At 44.6% G+C, this 19,336-nt stretch overlaps 1 protein-coding gene across 5 annotated transcripts in view; it reads left to right on the top strand.

Moving 5' to 3' along the window:
- GPATCH2 (G-patch domain containing 2) overlaps positions 1-19,336 on the top strand; it is a 569,031-nt gene that overhangs the window by 68,727 nt on the left and 480,968 nt on the right. For all 5 annotated transcript variants that reach the window (XR_014963203.1, XM_085612932.1, XM_085612934.1 and 2 more), the window contains exon 3: positions 11,027-11,097. Coding sequence is in view for 4 of the 5 variants with exons in the window: in XM_085612932.1 (XP_085469058.1) it covers positions 11,027-11,097 (71 nt within the window). In the remaining variant the exon portion in view is untranslated. The remainder of the gene's footprint in view (positions 1-11,026; positions 11,098-19,336) is intronic.

The raw sequence follows: 19,336 nt of genomic DNA, 5'->3' as shown, positions 1-19,336 counted from the left end.
GCAATAGAGGCAGAAGCAGCCACCAGCGTACCTTCTCCCTTTTGGATCCAAGGAATTATGCAGAAGGCAAAATCATACGTTGCCTGGTAGTAAAGTAGTTTGCCCGATTTATCACCCCACTCAAAAATTGCTATATTTCATGGCAACCCAATGCAGCTTAGTCTCCACAACATAAGATGCTGAAGAACCTCTATTGAGGAATTAAGTTGCCTGATAGTCCGTTTGTGTCTAGTATGGACCACCATGTGCTTGAGCTACTGATAGCCCTGTTCCAACTCCATAATGGCTCGATTCAAAATTTGCTTTTCACCAGTCATTAGGGACTTTGTATGACCACGGATTACAGAATCAAAAGTTTCCCATATGGTGCTTGCAGAGTTGACCGACTCCACATTAGTGTCAAAGTAGATTGTCAGTTCCTACCTTAGCTTATTGGCAAAGTATTCATTTTTCAGCCCCTAGGTGTTGAAACGCCATTCCTCTAGCTCCAATTGGGGCCCGCTCTGGAGATGAGTTCTATTGGGTAGTAGTCTGATATTCCACGGGGAAAGATATGGATTTCCTTTACCCCAACAATGTATTTTGCTGGCAGAAAATAATAGTCTAGCAGGGATAGGGAGGAATGAGCTTGTGAGAAGAATGTTTATTGCCTTTTAGATAAATACCACTTCCACCGGGCATCATATAGCCCCATTGATTGGGCCCATGTTTCTAAGGGAGTTGACCTTGGTGTCCTACGTGTGCTAAAGCATTCCAGGGCAGGGTCCGTAATGGTGTTAATGTCACACCCTCCTATCAGTCTACTCATCAGTGAGGATGTCAATTGGGCATATAGCTCGGTCATCAAGGATTCTGATACGGCTGTATATGTACACTAACAATCGACCAAGTGTGGCCCTCTGTTGTTCCCTTTACTATTGGAAAATGCCCCAGTCGGTCCATAAAGGAGCAGGTAGCTATCACGTGAAAGGAGCGTCTGATGAGAATGGCCACCCCTCTTGCTCCCTTGCATTTCCAGCATGATAAATCCTGGAATTGCCACATCTATTAAGGAAAGTGAAGTTGTTACCCAGTAGATGAGTCTCCTGGAGTAGGAGAACATTCGGACCCATTGTTTTAGAATAATCAGACTGCCTCTCTTTTTAATTAGGTGTTCATCCCAATGATATTCCGGTAGAGAAAGAGGTATTGTTTTTCTACTCTAACTTGTGGCATGTGGCGTAGGAAAGATGGATGATGAAAACCAGTAGTTAAAGATGTGTAGTGCGACATAACTACATAATCAAGGAAATTCTCTGAACTGCTGCCATGCCAACAATTGAAACCAAACAACCCCCCACCCTACACTTTGAGAACTGAAGTGTCCATCACCCACCAACATATGAGCTTCTGTTAACAATACGATAAGAAAAGAAAACAACATATACAACATTCAGAGGTTAGATGTACTTTGAATTAAGTAAGTACAAAAGTAGTGGTTACCCTGTCCCATCAAACTTGCAAGATTTTCCCTCCCTAGCCTCTGTAGTGCCCCAAAGTAGTAACAGCACCTGCGGCATTAAGCTAGTACATGAAAAAAATATCTGGCGTCTGGGATGGGAATCATGAGTCCCCTACGTTGTAGTCCTGTTTGCTTTGGAGCAAGAGGTGCCCCTAGTTTAGTCTGGAGCAGTCCGTTTCTCTTGTCAGTCAGGTAGTCGGGAGGGTGAGGCCAGCCCAGCCGGCAGATGATCCTCTTCTTCTGCGACAGAAAGCACTCATAAGCTCTGGGTTGTCATGCACTCACCTGGTCTCAACAGTGGATACCACACTGGAGCCAATGCTAGACCTCCTATCCCTCCCAGAGCTGCACAAGATCAAGGGACCAAACTCCTCAGATCACACACTGCCCCTGGGAGGAAGGGAGGTTGGTAAAAAATAAGAAAAGAGACACTTGCGGTATTGGATCTGCTCAGCAGCTGTGTGGCACTGCATAACTTGGTTTGTCACTTCAGAGACCTTATGGGTTTGTGAGGTAGATGTGCACTGGATCAGAACCTCTGGTCTAAAATCACTGATTGGAGTGTGTGCTCTCCCAAGGATAAACTCAGAACACATGTTTGGAGTTACTTGCACTCCCAAGAATAAACTTTGAACACAGGTTGGAGTTACTTGCACTCCCAAGGATAAACTCGGAACACAGGTTTGGGTACAAGGTTAATGCATATATCAAATACTCTGAAGTGCTTTCTCTTGGCACTACTATTGTTCATTAGAGAAACACAGAGCTAAAGTCTTTAATACTTGGGCAATCACAGTTGTAGCGACAAGGTTGCAGGAAGGGTCCGGAGTATAAACACACAAGAAGTACTGGAGTAAATCACAGAGAAGGCATGGAGGAAAAGTCTATAGTCTTTGAAGACGCTGATGCTCAGTCCTGCTTACTACTATGGGAGTATTAGTGTGCAGTAACATGATATCAAGTACTTATCCTAGTTCTTCCACTTGACTGAAGTTCGAAGAAGATCTCGAGGTTTTGACTCAGGGAGTCGTGGGGGGTCCGGAGTAGCTGTGCAGGAGAGAGAAATAAAAAGATGTCAAGGGAGCTGGAGCCATGGGAACCACCGGTTCACTTGGACTTGAAGAAGACTGGGACCCTTATCTGTTCCAACTGGATTCTTCACCTGATTGAGAAGGGTGAAGCTTGCTCCGCAGAGAGCGAGGCCAAGCCACGACTCTGGATCGGGCAGGGTTTAGATACCCTCTTGAGGGCTCAATGGATGTAGCTAGATCACGTGTGGCATGTGAGGCACATGGCCGTCTGAAGAAAACACGTTAGTACACTCACTTTGACCAGTGCAAGTTGACAATTGGAACCAAATACCAGGAAACTAATGCATCATTTTCATTCGAACATGCATAATGGAAAACCATGCCAAGGCCTTAGTAACAGCGGGAGCAAGGCTTGCAATTGCTCTGGAGGAAGCTAGCAGGGATTCAAGCACAGTGGAATTACGGGTTCTGGGGGACGCTTGCAAATACTCAAGCGCGATGGAATCACGGGTTTTGGGGAATATCAGTCATGGTATCATAGCGCCATAAAGTGTCACTGGGGTAATACAACATGAGTCCTGCGCGCTAGACCCACTACACAGAGGGCGCATAAGGGGGTGGTGTCACGGGTCACCTTCCTCAGATGCCGAGCATTTGCCCCCTTTATACAATCCGGATCTTCTCTCAAGAGCCGCCTTGGCATTAACAAGTCATCTACAGCATTTGTACCTGGAGTGCACAGTTGCCCAGTCATTGACTTCCTTAGATTTTTGCGAATCTTGGTTTTGAGGTTGTCTTTCTGCAACCAAAGCCCAGGCCTCCTCTGCTGTGTCAAAGAAGTGAGTCTTACCCTGGTGAATAATTTTGAGTTCTGTCAGAAAGAGGAGCATATAAGTAAGTTTCAAGGCTTTCATCGTGGCCTTGACTACAGTGAAGGGTCTCCTCTGTTGCTGGAATCTGGTTCTATAATCTGGAAATATCTCGGTATCATGATCATAGTCCACTCTAGAAGGACATTTTGTTGGGTGCGAGCAGCTTGTGCAGTAGCATCCCTGCCCAGATAATTTAACAATTTCAATAAGACAGGGTGGGGCTCTTGACGAGGGTCTGTAAGTAAGGATCCTTTGCGCTCTTTCGATAAAGCATGAGAATAAGTAGTGTGCAGGGACCCAGGATCTGAACCAATCCGTGAAAAAGATTTCAGGGCATGTTCCTTCTATGTCTTCTGGGGACCCCACCCGACGCAAATTATTATACTGGAATCTTCCTTTCATGTCCTCAGCTCCAAATATAAGGCTGCATCTCGGAGTTTGGTGAAATCCCGTTTGAGGAGTCGCAGATCATCCTCTGCTGAGGACACATGGTTTTCGACGTCGGTTGTACCTTCAGCCACTTTGCGAAGGTCCCAGCACTGTTAATAAAGCTCCATACTAACCTCCTCAGTTGTGCCTTCAAAATCCGCCCTGTACTCCCAGATCGACAGTAGAATTTCGGGCATAGAGGCCATTCCCTCATCAAGGGTGAGTTAAGAGCTGATCTGCTGTCCTGTGATGCCACAGAATAGTCTCCAGGCCTAATTAAGTGATTGATTTTCTCCCTGAGAGGTCGACGCGCTCCACTGTCCTTCACCATCCTGGCACTCCCCCAGGACCCATTCAAGGATAGCCCCAAAATGTTGCAGCCTCCTGGGAAAGAGTCCAGTCCAAAAAGAAAGGTAGTGGATAAGATGCCCCAGGTCTGTATACAGTGGCTGCTGGATGGAAAGCATGGCCAGTGGAATCCATCAGTGGTGGTACAAAACAGGTTCTCTGTCCTGCCCAGAGCGACAACCTACCCAGTTGCCACTATCCCCAGACATTTTCTGCCAGGCAGCACAATGTGTATAGAATCACTTGTCAGCAAAGGGGAATCCCTGTTGTCCCGGGGTTGCGACTATCCTATCATAAAATATCTTTATTTTGTTGCAACAACAACCATAAAAGAGTAAGAAGCACAGCACATAGAGTCTTACAAATGTAACACATATCCATAAAATACAAATAATTAAAAAAAAATGTATTACCAAGTGACAATAAAAACAGATCAAGAAAAGGCACCCCATCAGTAGCAATACATTTGTCAGTCAGATGTTGAGAGCCTCGACCTCAGTGTGGCTTGTAAAAACAAGAGACCGTAAATAAAACATGTTCATTGGGGAGCATCTGCAAGTATAGAAGTGTGGGCATGCTTGGGTAAAGTTCAAGAGCTTCAGCAGCAGGATGATAAATTTCTTTCTAGGCATACTAAAATATTTGCAAAACATTACATAGTGTAAACTATCCTGTGGAGATCTATTGTTGCAGCCGCAGGGCAACATGGAACCTGAATGACCCCAGCCGCTAGGTGAGGCCATGAGGTCATGTAACAGGTTAAATCTAAACCTAGCCAAGCCAAATCTGTCCCTCAAATTGTGTATCTGTGTTAGGTAAGGCTCCATACGCTGGACTGTTTTTAAGAGCATGTGTTCCCTCACTATGGGTTTCATCAATTCTGCCTGTTCTCTAGCTAACAAGGCCCGCTCTAGGAACAGAATCTTTACCCTTTTCAGTTCTAAGAGCGACAGTGCGTGGAGATTAAGAAATATATCCACTGACCTAGTAGGTCTTGTATCCTTCTAAAAAAATAGGTGTTTTTGACCTACCAAGATACCTTGAGATAAATGATCAGCTAGGATTTGACAAACTGCACTCAGGTGAAACTGTTCCACGTTAACAGTTTAAAATTGTTCTGGGTGCCAGCCACAGAGACCTCTGGTGAAAAGGTAGACCTAGAGAGTAACGGGTGAACCGGGGTGATCGGTCAATCAACAACTCGAGACTGCTTAGAGGAGCGAATCTGTTCGAGAGACTCAAAGCTGGAGGCTGCAGTGGGGCTGCACACATACCACATTCTGCCATACCTGGTTCCTAAAAGAACAACAAACCTTCCCAGGCTTATTAAACAACCCAGCAAGAGTGTTAGGATACTAGATGGATTGAACAACCTAGGTGGACTCGGGGTGGCCAGGATGTGAGCAGCGAAGGCAGACTGGCTAAAATTTACCAACACACAATCCCCTGCCCACCTCTTACTATCTGGGCCCAATCAGCTAACCTTCTGAACCATATTGATTGAATCGAAAATCCTCAAGAAAAAATTGTAATGCAAATTGAGTCAATGTACCACTCATCAAAAGATTCTGGTACAGGGTTGGTCCAAGGAAGAACATTCCCCAGAACCACCACATATGGGGTTGCTTCCAGGTGCAGGTGAAGCACCACCCTGGTTTTAAAAGGGAGAGAACTGGCTGGGACGTAGAAGCTAAACACATCCCCTGGTGTAACTTGACCCTGGGGTAACAAGAGGGAACCCTTTGAGCACCTACATGACTGAAGCGTAACCTCTAAAGCTCCTGAATCCTTGGAGGGGATGCTAGTACTACATGATGGGACCAAATCAGTGGAGTTCATTGTCACAGGTGAAGTATGCTGCCCTTCCTGCGAAATACCCATTGTATCTATAGGATCCCAGATTGATGAGACTCTAGATTCAATTTGAGTTAACCTGGACAAATTTGGATCTAGTTTGCCATTAAGACAGCCTTGATCTCGGACAGTAAATCCTTAGTAGAGGAAACAAACTGCAGGAGTCAGTTTAAACAACTGGATCAGCTATGGTGCTCCTCTGGTTGGGAGCTGCCACACACCTACTCCGCTCACACCTAGGGCTGACAATGGGGTTTAAGGGTGTGGGTTCCTGATCATGACCCACCAAGCCCCACCACTTGGAAGCAGATCTGTGACTTCAGGAAGGCCCCCCTGGCCACCCCTTAGCTCACTAATGTCACTTGTACCTCCCAACTACTCTATTCTCCTGGAGACCTCGGGGCAGCAAGGTGAACAGGGAAAAGTCAGGGGAAGACTGTCTCTAATCAGAGACAGCCTTCTTTCTGTCTGCTCAGTCTCCTTTGAAACAACCCCAACAGCCCTATTCAGAAAACGCTCAATGGTGGAGACTAGAGGAGCGGTATGTAGTGACAATAACTAGGTGACATGCGCTTTTCTCTTCCTCCATAATCTCACTGCCCAGACCCCACAACACATTCACAAAGTCCGAGTACTAATAGGCCCCATTGCAAGAACAGATATATATAGTGCCCTAACCCCCAGATATAATACTATACAAGGAATAAAAAATGAACGCACAGAGGTCAGATGTACGACCATTCCATTTTGCTAGTCAAATTGAGACTTTATGTGACTCGCAATTTGCAACTCGCAAAACAGAATGTACAACAGTGTCTTAGACACTGTTTGTGATTCCTAATGGGGGTCGCTAAAGACCTACCTCATTAATATTAATGAGGTAGGTCGCAATTTGCGACCCCTTAGGAATCTCACATATCACAGGGATGGTGGCTCCTGGGGACAGCAAGCCACCATTTCTGTGTTTGCTTTTCAAAAAAAGCAACGTGTATTATTCAAATGCAGCCTGTTTTTCTTAAACGAAAACAGGATGTGTTGAAAAGGAAAAAATTAAAAGTTTTCTTTTCATTTTTTAAGGGCAGGCAGTGGTTCGTGGGACCATTGCCTGCTCTTAAACAATATTTTCCCATACATTCACAAAGGGGAAGGGGTCTTCTGGGAACCCTTTCCCATTTGCGACTGGGTTACCACCCACATGAAGTAGGTGGTAACTGCGATGGTTTTGCGACTGCATTTGCGGTCGCAAAATAATCTTACATACCATTGTGACTCACTATTAGGAAGGGGCGCCCTTGGCAATGCCCTTCCTAATAGCGACCTGCAAACCCTATTTTATGAGTCGGTAATAGTTTACTGACTCGCGTAATGGGGTGTGTACATACCACAACCCTTTTTAGCGATTGCAAATGGGACGATTTCCCATTTGCGATCGCTAGAAAGGGTTGTACATCTGGCCTAGAGTTCATTATGTGAAAATTGAAGTCCCCAGCAGAAAGGCACCGGTACTACGTGGGCAGAATAGCTAATGTTCCAATAAGATGTCAAGCTTACACAACTGCCAGTTACTGCATGGAGCTCTAGGGAAGACCAATCACTGCCAAGATTCGTGGTGAGCACAGTGATTTGAAAGAACCAAAAAAGAGTACCTGAGTCATGGGCCCAGTTAATCTCTGGGTCAAGCCAAACTAAACCAAGTGGCAACCGGCATAGACAGGCCAAGGGGAGTGGACTCACCCTTCCTCTTCCTGGCGCTGACGAGCATAGGATGGGCCCACCCTTGACCCAGGACCGGCCCGTGTGCATCCCATGCTGCGGGATTGCAGAGGCTCTTTTATGCTTGGTGAGAGGAGGCCATCCCCCTAGAAGCAGGAGACTGCAGCCGCGCCTCCTAGCACATAGGTAGATAGGGGAATGAGTCCCCTGGTATCCTGAGGGTCCATTGGAGAAGTGCACCCCAACAGAAACTTTCAGTTTGCCCCCCCCCCCCCCCCCGACTATCACCACCATGCACTCCAGGTAGAATCCCAGCCCATCTACCTCCTAGTCACCATGGCCCATCTCATCTCTGTCCCCCGTCCATGTGGGTTGGATAGATGTCAGTCTACAGAGGGGCACGAGCAGCCAGATGGCCCGGAGCCAAGTCAGAGGATATGGTGTCCCGTCAACACCCACAGCAGGCCCGGGCCCCAGTCTTGCGCGTTCAGCACCCTCGGCGTCCTATTCAACTCACCCCTCAAGCGGATGGTGTTTGCGTCCGATAGGGCAGGTCTGCGAGCACCCAAAGACCTCATCCACGGATTTTCGCTGATCCTGGATACCCCGGGGCAGGTCAGGACACAGATCTCTCTATTATATCATAAGCACTTTATTTACCAGTATATTATTTAATGCACATCATCTTTTGAATCCTCTCTAAAGGACTGTCCCGTGGTTTGGAATTTAGCTAAATAAATGTAACCCCTGAGACATTTCAAATGACCCGTCTCCTGAGTCTGTAGTAGTTGTAGGAGCAGCAGATATACGGACACCAAGGAAATACCACTTGCCAATAAATTGACGTTAATTTTGCCACATTTTGTGGTGCTAGCATTTGCTTATTGCCTTCCGTGTTTGTATTGCACAAACATTGTCATGCCCTTTCTTATTTTCTCCACCAGGCTGAACTAGTTTTCTTTTGGAAAGTCAGGCTTTCAAACAACGTTACAACTGAATGAGAGGTGCTAAATCTACTGAAAGAAGATGAAAATATGGGACATACTTTCTTTGATGGTCACATAAGTGTTTTCCCTGCTGGGTGAGTTATCACTCTCGGCCAATCTTCTAAAACCCTACGCTCTTTTAGCCAATTTATTTGGAAACAAATAATTCTTGACCCAGAGCTCGCCCACGCAGTATATTTAAAAAGACTGGCTTCATTCTCTGCACGATAGTGTCTACGAAGGTTTACGTTGTTTTTGTGTTGGTCTCTAGTATGTCGTCTATGTCAGCACGTATGCTCTGTATTTATGCATTGAATACATTAGGCACACCCATCATTGCCATGCAGATTTCCTCACTGTTTGGTTTATTTGCATTACTATCACTTTTACATCTTAAGCATGAGAGTCTGAAGCGCTGACTTATAAAACCTGAGCTCATTTTCTGTCCCGCGAGTGTTCCATTTTCAGCTTTTTGGTACCCAGGCCTCAAGAGGACCTGTGTTGTTGCCCCATTTTTAGCTGTATTTGTGCAATACGTCTTGGTCTCCTATGCATGTGTAGACATGCGTACTCAAATGCAAATCAACAGTTGATGGACAGAATGCAGAACAATGTCAGACATTCACCCCAGTACAGAGATCTGGGACTAAGTCCATCGTTTTTTTGCTCACCATGCCATTCCAGCTTGGACCCAGCCATATGCAAATCAGTCTTGACCATGTGCCTCATGGGAACAGTCCAGCCCGAACTGCCAAGCCAGGTCCTCCCTGGTCTGGAACTAAGCATTCTAGGACCGGTTTCAGGGTTTCACCCCTCTTCAGCCAGGATAGCTTGATTCCAGTGGCATGGAGAGCACGGGACTCACGTCTGAGCATACACGTCCCACTCGGGGTGACAAGTGACTTGACTGGGGGTGAATGATTTGATTTATTCTGCATTCTATCCATCAATTGTGTGTCTTTTGCTTTCTCGCCCTAAGTGCTCCAGGTATGCTCAGACCTGAGTCCTGGGCTCACTGTGCCACTGGAATCCAGCTATCCTGGCTGAAGAGGGGTGAAACCCCGAAACCGGTCCTAGGATGCCTGTTTCCGGTCCAGGGAGGACCTGGCTTGGCAGTTCGGGCTGGACTGTTCCCATGAGGCACAGGGTCAAGACTGATTTGCATATGGCCAGGTCTAAACTGGGGTGGCATGGTGAGCAAAAGAATGATGGATTTAACCCAGATCTCTTGACTGGGGGTGAATGATTTGATGTGTTCTGCATTCCGTCCATCAATTGTGTGTCTTTGGACATGCGTACCTCTCTCATGATGGTTTTCATTTAATAAAAAGCATTCAAAATTGGCTGCATTTGTGTAGGCATTCAGACAGGACCCCTGATGCATGCACAGGCAGCCGTCTTTCAATGTTTTATGTTTAATAAAACATTCAAAGAGTGCTGAATGTGCGAATGTATAGGAGCATGTGCGGTGTATACTTGTGTAATGGTTTTTACTATGAAGTTTTACGAAAACCGTGACAAAATAAAACACGCTTTGACAATGGCAAAAACTTGCCAGCGAACACCAAACGTAGGGCTTTGCCAATGATTGTTCTACGTGCGTGCCTTCTTCACAGCTGATTCGATCCCTGTTTTACCTAGGGTTTCCTCACACCTCTTTGTTTCTCTCTCACCTCTCCGTGTTGCTCATTTTTCTCAGGGTGACCTCTGCTTTGCTGAAATGGTTCGTCATCGTTTTAAACTTTTGCTACTTTCCTCCCCGACCCACCCCCCACATCTCTTTTCGGGAACAATAGAAGGGGCATTGTCTCTCGAATGATTCGCAAATGTTGTTAGGAAAAGTCATTCCATCTGCCGGCTCCCGTACTTCATGTGCTGAAGAAAGGCTGCGAATGCGTTTGATTTCGAATTCTCCATCGTAGCGAGCAGTGGTGTTCCGGGCTCAAGCGGAATTGTACTGCATAAGAGAGGAGCGGCGAGCATTTGATGGCAGCAGATAATAAAATGCATCAATTGTGTCAGCACCTCGTCGCAGCTGCATCTGGCTTATTGTCAGGGTCCCATTAGATTCCTGTGGTTTTATGTGCCCAAAATAATATGCTCTGTGGTTAATGGAACCAGCAAATTTGCAGTGTGATTCAAAAAAATGGCCATTCTATTTATTTTCCGTTTCAGATCTTCCTCCGGCTTAAGTTCCATCTGAGCGCCTCCTTGTCTCTTGCACACTTTTTTCCCCAACAATTGAGAGATCAATTGCTCCTTTGATGTGTCCCTTTCTCTCTCTCATTCTAGCGAATGCAGCAGCATCAGCCTCAGCAGCAGCAGCGACGCCGGCTTGTTTACCAATGACGAGGGGAGACAAGGTATTGAAGCATCGTGAATATCTTTTCAGTTTGCCTGACGGTGTTGCACGGTTTGCTGTGCACTGGGTGATTCTGTGCGCATGTTCAAGTGTTTCCCACTTTGTGAAGCCTGAAGAACCAACCCAGAGAAAGCATGTATGTAAATGGAAGCCTGGGTTCTTTTCTCTTACAGTAATGACTAATTAAGTATTACTGGATTGTGAGAATAAAGTTAATAAAAACGTGCATTCTAAGTGATCACTACAATCAATAGTCAATGTACACAATATTTCAATGAAGAATTGGCAAAATCAATAGGTTTTTTTAACCTGATGTGGCGAACCCAATAGTTCTGGATTTTAGTTAGTGGAAGTATGTGGTGATAGTGGGCTACTTACTGTTTATGCTATTCTCAGCTGCCTTAGAAAGGAAATACATTATAAAGCAAGCTGATAGGCTACAGAATATGGAAGCTGGGGGCAGGGTTGAACAGAATGGTCCAGCTGAACAACTTGACTTCTGGACTACTGTTTTAGGGCATTGGGGTGTGACATGTGACTATTGGATCTGGATGCAGACAAGTCCACGGTGCAATGAATATTTCTTATGTATTAATTTCTCCTAATTGTGAATGAGTCTGGATGAGGTACTGATGCAGTGCACACTTTCATCCTCAACCAAGTTTCTCAGAATTCCCAGACTTGCTGGAAAAGGGTGTTTACCTGCTGAAACTGATTTTGGGTTGTGCATTAATACCTTGTGCAGTATTACTGTACTCTCTGGGTTGTCGGAGGATGCGTCAGCAATGCAAAATCTCGTGTAATGTGTTCCTAGGAAATGACCCAGTGTGTGGAAAGAAAATGGCTCAGTATCTGGGAATTTTAAGTGGAAATACATACAGAAACGCTCATTTTGCTGTTATTGCCAAATCCTGCTGGGGCCACTATGTACTGTGCACCCAGAAATTACTCTTTGCTTTGATATATGGAGTTCCCGTCCTGCAGCATGCAGAATGGGGGCTTTAGTAATTTCTTATGCCTCGTATTCCACAGAAAGGGTTATATGTCGGAATATCGTATACAGAAACATCTCTAACATAAATATTATGTCCTAAATATTGTTAACAAAAATAGTGTTTCATTTTGGGCACATTTTCTATCATGACTTCCCATGGGGCGATATTTATGTCATCCTGACAGTTATCTTCTGATACCTTGCCACACAATGGAATTCTCTATCTATTTTTGCCCTTGGTGTGGTACTAACTGTTTAGGAGCGAGGAATGTCCACAGATGAAATGCAAGCAATGGCTATCTCTCACTTTTGCCTTAATGTCACTCGTTGCCAGAAGTGTTGCTCTTGATACAGGAACAGTGCTTAATTTGAACCGGTGATTTCCAGTGCTCGGCACAGGCACTTAATTGTCAACACCGGAGCATGACAGTCTGCCACAAGGTTGTGCTGTGAGACTAATTTAGAGATTGCCACAACAACAGTTAATTATTAATTCCATATGCATAGAAAATGACTATTATGTGATGCCCAATCCATTCTAATAGCTTTGAGGGCCTGAAATAGTCCAAACTGTCGCACTTGTAGGAATGTGATGGTTAGTAGTTGTGTTGTTACTATCATTAGCAGCATAGCAGGGGCAGTGCGTGGTGCAAGCTGCAGTGACCTCCTGACCAGAGCCCTGGCACTTATTTTTTGGCAAATTAAGCACCACACAGGAATACGTTTTGAACGACTTGTGCTGGTATTGGCTTGTCAACCCAATCTGAAAACAAGATGATCTGTCCTGATAGATTCTCAGTCCCGGCAAAGAATTTTGGGTAAAACTCATACCAGAGCAGACTCAAAATCTCTAAGTGATTAATTGTGTTGGAGATCATTCAGACCTGAATGTTATTTGCAGAGAAAGTAGCAATACTTGTCTTCATAGACATTACCTGTGGTTGTATGGCTGGGATACTACCTATAACATATACTTGTCCTTACAGGACATCCTCATGTAAAGAAATCTGTATTGCCACTTTTCACTAAATGAAGAGATGGTGTAGGAATCTTTTCACCCACTAGATGGCTCAGGCCCACATGGCTACTTATTATTTTATTATTATTATTATGTGCAGAGCTGGTCAAGTCCTCACATATTTTTGGTCTCACCTACAATCCGCTTAAGCTATCTGATGTTGATAGACTTATTGTGGACAATAATAATACTTTCAGTGGGCTTTGGGTGAGCTCATTGCTTATGATTGTAGCCTTTCTTGTCAGTCTCATTTTCTTGCTTCATATTTGATGACTTACCTTCCTCTTTTCCTGTTTGTTCCTTCCCTGAAACATAGCTTCTTTACCATTTTTCTGACTGGATGACTTGTATTCTTCCACCTCTTTCCTTCAAGGAACTTTTTTTTTATGATTGGCGATAGCCAAGACCTTTTGATTTTACTGAAATTAAGTGTATAATATACTTACATATAGGGAGAGCTTTCAGACACTCTTACTCTACAACATGGGGCAAAGGGTCAGCCCACTTCAGCCATTGGCTAACTTCACTGTGAGTGGCAGTAGTTACACTTTTACAAGGAGCACATTCATACTTAAAGTAGTTCCCTTCAGTGTTAGGGCCTACGGTGATAAGGTGTGTTTCTTTTTTTAGCTCGAGACTGACGAGGCCCTGGCAGATTACACAACAATAATGTTTTGTGAAAACTAAAACAAAAGCATTGACTAATCCAAAAGACTGCAACTAATGCCAGACACGTTGGCTATAGCAAGGCGTGTTTATTTTGCTCTTAGCACTTTATGGTAGTGCATGTCTTCTTGCTTTGTCCCCTGTGCACTGCTTCCAATTTCACATCTCAACCTCCATACTCTCCATGTTCCTTTTCCACCCCCTCCCCAGCTCATCTGTTTCTTCCCTCAACCCCGCCCCCATTCTAGTAAGCTTTCTTTTCCAATACCACCCCATTGCTCCCCTGTCTTTCCTTGCTCATCGTTCTTGCTTTTCGTCAGTGATTACTCACTCCACCCTGCACCACCATTGCTCTCCCACCACAGCCCATCCCATTTTTTTAATTTCATTATTTCTTTTAATTCTTAAGAAGGCCCTGACAGCTGCAATTTGCTACTGGGCTGCTCTTTTCTTTAAATCACTTTCATACAACTTTTATTTACTCATTTGATTTACCGCTCCAAGATGGGCATCCAACATCTTATGAATAGTAACTTTAAAAAAGGTCGCTTTTACATCATGGCGTATGTGCATGCATGTGTGGTGATGCATGTATGCCTTTACTTCAGCACACTAGGAAGCATCTAGATGCATACGTGCATATTGCAGATGGCTCAGAGCTCTTAGGCTTTTTAATTTTTCATCAAAAACCAAATGGCGAGATCTATGCAAGTGTTTATTTCCTCTGACTATGACGAAAGCTGTGACACTTGTGAAGTGTCCTGATCCTCGTTTGCCTGTTATTTGCACTAGTGGAGGAAGACCAGGGCAGCTGACAGCTATCCTGGCATCTTGATCTCCCCATGCAGCTTAGGAGCTACCAATGATTTATTTGTAAATTGCTTTGATAATATTCTTGACTCCGGACAATGCTGTTAACATTGCTTTGGAGTTGAATGAACATTGCTTTGGAGTTGAATGATGGTGACTAATATTGCAAACTTTACAGTTCTGTCTGAGAATACACTCATGTTCTGCCTCATTTTCCTTACCCCATCATTGCAGTTGTCAATAGGTTGTCCGATATTGTATGACAAGTCATAGCGATGATCAAATGACCCCTTCCTTAGACTAAAAGTTCTAATCACCGTAGCTGTTTGCTTAATGAAAAGACCTCTTTTCCCCTAGAAAACAATAGTGGACAGCGGAGTTGGCCTTCTATTCATCTCGTACCACCCTTTACAGTCTAGGGGCACTTTACACCATAATGCTTTTGTTGGAAAGTGGATTATTGGTAGGGACAAATGTTGGTCTGCCACTGGCAATAAGGCCAATAACACATGATAGGACTCAGCATAGGTCTTAGAAAATTATTCCTATGCTCAACCCTTGGTAGCTTGGCTGTGAGCAGGCAGGCTTAACTTCAAGGACAGGTATGTAAAGCATTTAAAAACACCAACTCAGTGAATAATTAAGACTCAACACATAATAAAAATCTAATGCCAATTTATACAAATAGGAAATATTTTTCTCTTTAAAATGACACCAAAACGACAAAAATCCATTGTAGGGAGCCGGAGATATGAATTTTCAAAGATTTAGCATTATATAGCCACTTAGAAACATATATTTCCGCGATGGAGTCTTGAGCGGCTACCACTCGCGGTAGGTCCCGTTCACAGTTTTTAACTTCGGATTTAGAAACGTTTCTGGAGCTTTTCTTCCCGGGGTCCCTCGAAGCTCTCAGCCAGTCCAGATACAGTGAGGGTTTCGCCGGATAGCCTTGCGATGAGCTCCCAGTCAAACTTATGGAGGTCCGACCTCCGGAGCGTTTCAGCGGGGCAAACCCAGGATCCAGGCGGACACGCGGTTGAAGGCAGACGGCTTGGCTTTCGCGGTTGCTCCCGGTCACCTTTTCTTCGTTCGGACTTAGAAACTTTTAAGGAAGTTTTTCTCGCTGGGTCCCTCGATGCTCTTCACCAGGTCGGATTCGGTGAAGTTTCGCCGGCCTTGGATTTCTTCTACTCCCGGTCAAACTCTGGAAGTTGGACCTACGGAGCCTTTAGCGGGACGAACCTGAATGGCTTGGCCAGCTCGCTTTTGAAGTCAGGCGGCTTGGCTGACCAGGTTGAGTCGGTCCGTCTATTGGGCTTTTTTTTCAAAGTTACGCCAAACTTCTTGAACTTCTTCCTGAAGTTCCTCAAGGGGTCCCAAAGTGTCTCAAACTCACTTCAAGGGTCTGGAAGCTCCAAGATGGTCCTTGAAAGTTGAGGACTTCAGTTCCCACAACCCTCTTGGACAAAACCCTTAAAAATCCACTGGTGTTCTCCGGGTTGAGGATCCTTGGTGGTGATGGTCCAGGTGTGCTCTGTTAACCTGTAGCTTGCAGGGACTCCACTCTTTAGTTCTTTTGCTGCAAGGTAATCCACAGGGCTGTAGTTTCAGCTGGTGCAGTCTTCAGAGGACAGGCCTTAGATCTTTGCACCCCAACTTTTCAGCATGGCAACGTCATGCTTCCTTAAGTTTCAAGCAGCAGATCTGAGAGGCTCTGCCCCTCTCAGATACTTATTCCAAGTGCTCTGGGTCAAGCAGAAGGTCACTGCTGACCAATGGGAGCAGGGCATCTCCCCAAGAATATGACCACATCATGTAGAGTGTGGCATTATGTTGTCCCAGAGTGCACCAAATCCCCCAAATTCATAATGCCTGATTTTCCAGCAGGGAGGTAAGAGCTGGCTAAACACACCCCTAGGATGACTTACTTTCCATAAACACTCCCCCTTGCATCTGTGTATTCCTTCCATAAGCCTAGCTCTGGCTGAAGTGAAGAGTTAAGAGTTGTAAATGACACTAAGGCCTCCTCTTCTCTTTGAAGACCATGGTTTACGACTCCTCCCCCTGCTCTGGCATTCCAGTGTAGCAGCTCACTGCCCTCCCAGCAGAGCTGGTTAACCCCAGGGGCTCTTTATCACCTCTTCAAGGCAGACTGGCTAATCCCCTTAACTCTGACCAATCAGGACAGACCACTGGAAGGCTGAATCTTGACTTACAAACAAAAAAGGCTTAACTTCTTGTATATGCTATTTAGGAGAAATTCAACCTATCATATTCTTGAGTTCATTAATACCATTCCGGGAAGTCTTTGAACAGTACCTCTAGCCCTCTATTAGTTAATAACTTCCTTCCATGTTAACCTTTGTAGCAGGGGACAACTAGGGGAGACTTTAGGGGTTCTGATTCTGTAGAAATATTGTAGATCCTCCCTCCACAGGGCTCCTTGCATCAAAGTCGAATTTGGGCAGCACTTTATCACATTGTGGGGAGTGAAATGTGAAATTTCATTTTACCCAGGGCATATAAAACTCATTTTATAGGGGTCTACCTTATAAATACCAGACCCCCCACCCCTGGGACACCCAGGGGAGACCCTGGGGGTTTCTAATATTCTAAAACATTGTAGGTTATCTATTTTAAGTGCCCCAAACCCCAAATTCGGGTTTGAGCACAATTTACTGCCACCCAGGGCTACTTCTAAAACTGACCTCAGGCTTCAGCAGTGCACACATTCAATTGCAGAAAAGCTGCTGGCCTCCAAACTGCCATGCCCTATTGTGGGCTAGGGACTTCTAGGTAGTTTTAATCCCCCTGCCCTAGTATTTTAATAGGGTCTGATAGGGTAGGTCATGCCAACCACAGGCAACCCTTAGTGTACCCTAGTGTATGTAGGTGTTTTCACTGCATTCTAAATGTGTCTCTTTCAGCATAGCACTGGCCCTGGGCCTGGTTAGGCAGGGCCCAGGGTCAGTGATAGTCACTTACCACCAGTACCATTCAGCAAAAAGTTGGGGGGTGCCCAGGGCACAGGATGACTTTGCAACAGCTTTCCTAACTGTGAGAGGGCCATGTCAGTTCCCAACTATGACGTATATGCATCTGAACTCAAGCAACACTCAAAGGAACCAAACTCTCCTATGGGGCTTATTCTCCAATAGCTTCCTACCAATACATTTTTCAGGGTGCAGCTGAATGCATGGCAAGTGAACTATCCTTAGTCTGAAATAGCATTTGCTCAGTTAGTATAATTCACTACATCTTTTTTCATTTCATGTAATTCTTTGTGACTAAAAGTCAAGTTCTGCTTTGTGCCCTATACAGACTTGAGAGGATGCTGCTATTCACCTGGGGTATCCTGTACCTGCTACATAAGCACATTTAAGCTCAGCCAGGTGGCCTTCACTTTAATTACAAGCAATGCTCCCTCTAATTAATCTCATCTGTGTGATGCAGTGCAAGATCTCTGTGTGCTGCAGTCAAGGCTATGTGCACCAAAGCACTGATCATGCTGGCTAGCGCTGTACTCACAAATCTAGAACTGTGGCAATTACCACTCCAAGCCCTTGTTTACAACAAGAGCGAAAACCAGTGTTTGTTAGGGTCTTGTGGCAGTTTTACAGTGTAGATAAAAACTCTCTCGACATGAATTGTTTATTGCTGTGGCACCTACACTCCAAGTTTAAAAACAGGACAGGTTGTACCATTATAAGATTTTACTGAACAGTAGGGTTGATGCAAGAAGTCAGAAGAATGAGGCAGTCCTTATTAAGCTGAAACTGGGATCTAGGCTGGATCTGATGAAATAGACAGACACATTGAGCAGCACCCACAGGTTGTCTGCTTTCTGTTAAGAGCTGGAATCTGCAGGCAGTAAAGGTGCTTTCATATTTACAGCTACAGCTATTCCCAAAACAAAAACCTCATTTAAAGGGCCAGCAGCCCTCCTTTTGTTCGAGAATTATCTTAGCTGGGAGCTGCGAGAAACCTAATGCATAGATGCAAATGCAGTGGAGGGGAAACAAAGGAACACAGCTTATCACTTTACAAGTTAGGTACCTAAGAGAAACATTTGAGGCAGGTTTTTAACAATGTTAACCCCTGGCATTTAAGCTATGTGCATGTACTATAAGAAGGTAGGCATTATATGTTAAGAATGCTTTGATGGGAAAAACATTAAGTCAGGGTTTAAAATGTAACACAGTACTTGGGGTTGTCTGTAGTTATAAGATTTTATTACAATGCAAAGTAACCCTTTTTAATGGCCAATATGAAAAGTTGAGAAAGAAAATCGTAATGTTCTAAACTCTTGACTTGCAGTTTGCATGCAGCTTGTTGATGCTGGTTCATATCTCACTGTGCTACATTAGAAGGATTTCTATTTCTGCAAGTAATAAAAGGAGCTGTGTCAAAAGCAAAAGTCCACTTTCCTATTTACATAAAGAAAACATCTGTGATCTACATGTTACACAACATACTGTGCAAGAGAAACACTAACCCTCTATGCAACATTATGAGTCAAAACTGTAACTAGACAAAACTTGGATCTCTCCAGCAACTGCTTGAACCAACAGTTATTTTAGCATTATTATTTTGCCCTGGGATTTGCTGAACAGACACAGATCTCTGCAGAAGGTGCATAACCCCATAAGATATTTTTATTATGCAGCCTTTGTGACCAATTAAGTTCTACAGATGCACTGTCATGTTTGTCCTTTTTGCAAATTTCTTTGCAGCAGAGTTGAAAAAAAC

This window comes from Triturus cristatus, chromosome 6 (assembly GCF_964204655.1).
Source record: "Triturus cristatus chromosome 6, aTriCri1.1, whole genome shotgun sequence".
NCBI lineage: Eukaryota > Metazoa > Chordata > Amphibia > Caudata > Salamandridae > Triturus > Triturus cristatus.
The sequence above is the reverse complement of the archived record's forward strand: the minus strand, read 5'-3'. Positions and strand labels throughout refer to the sequence as shown.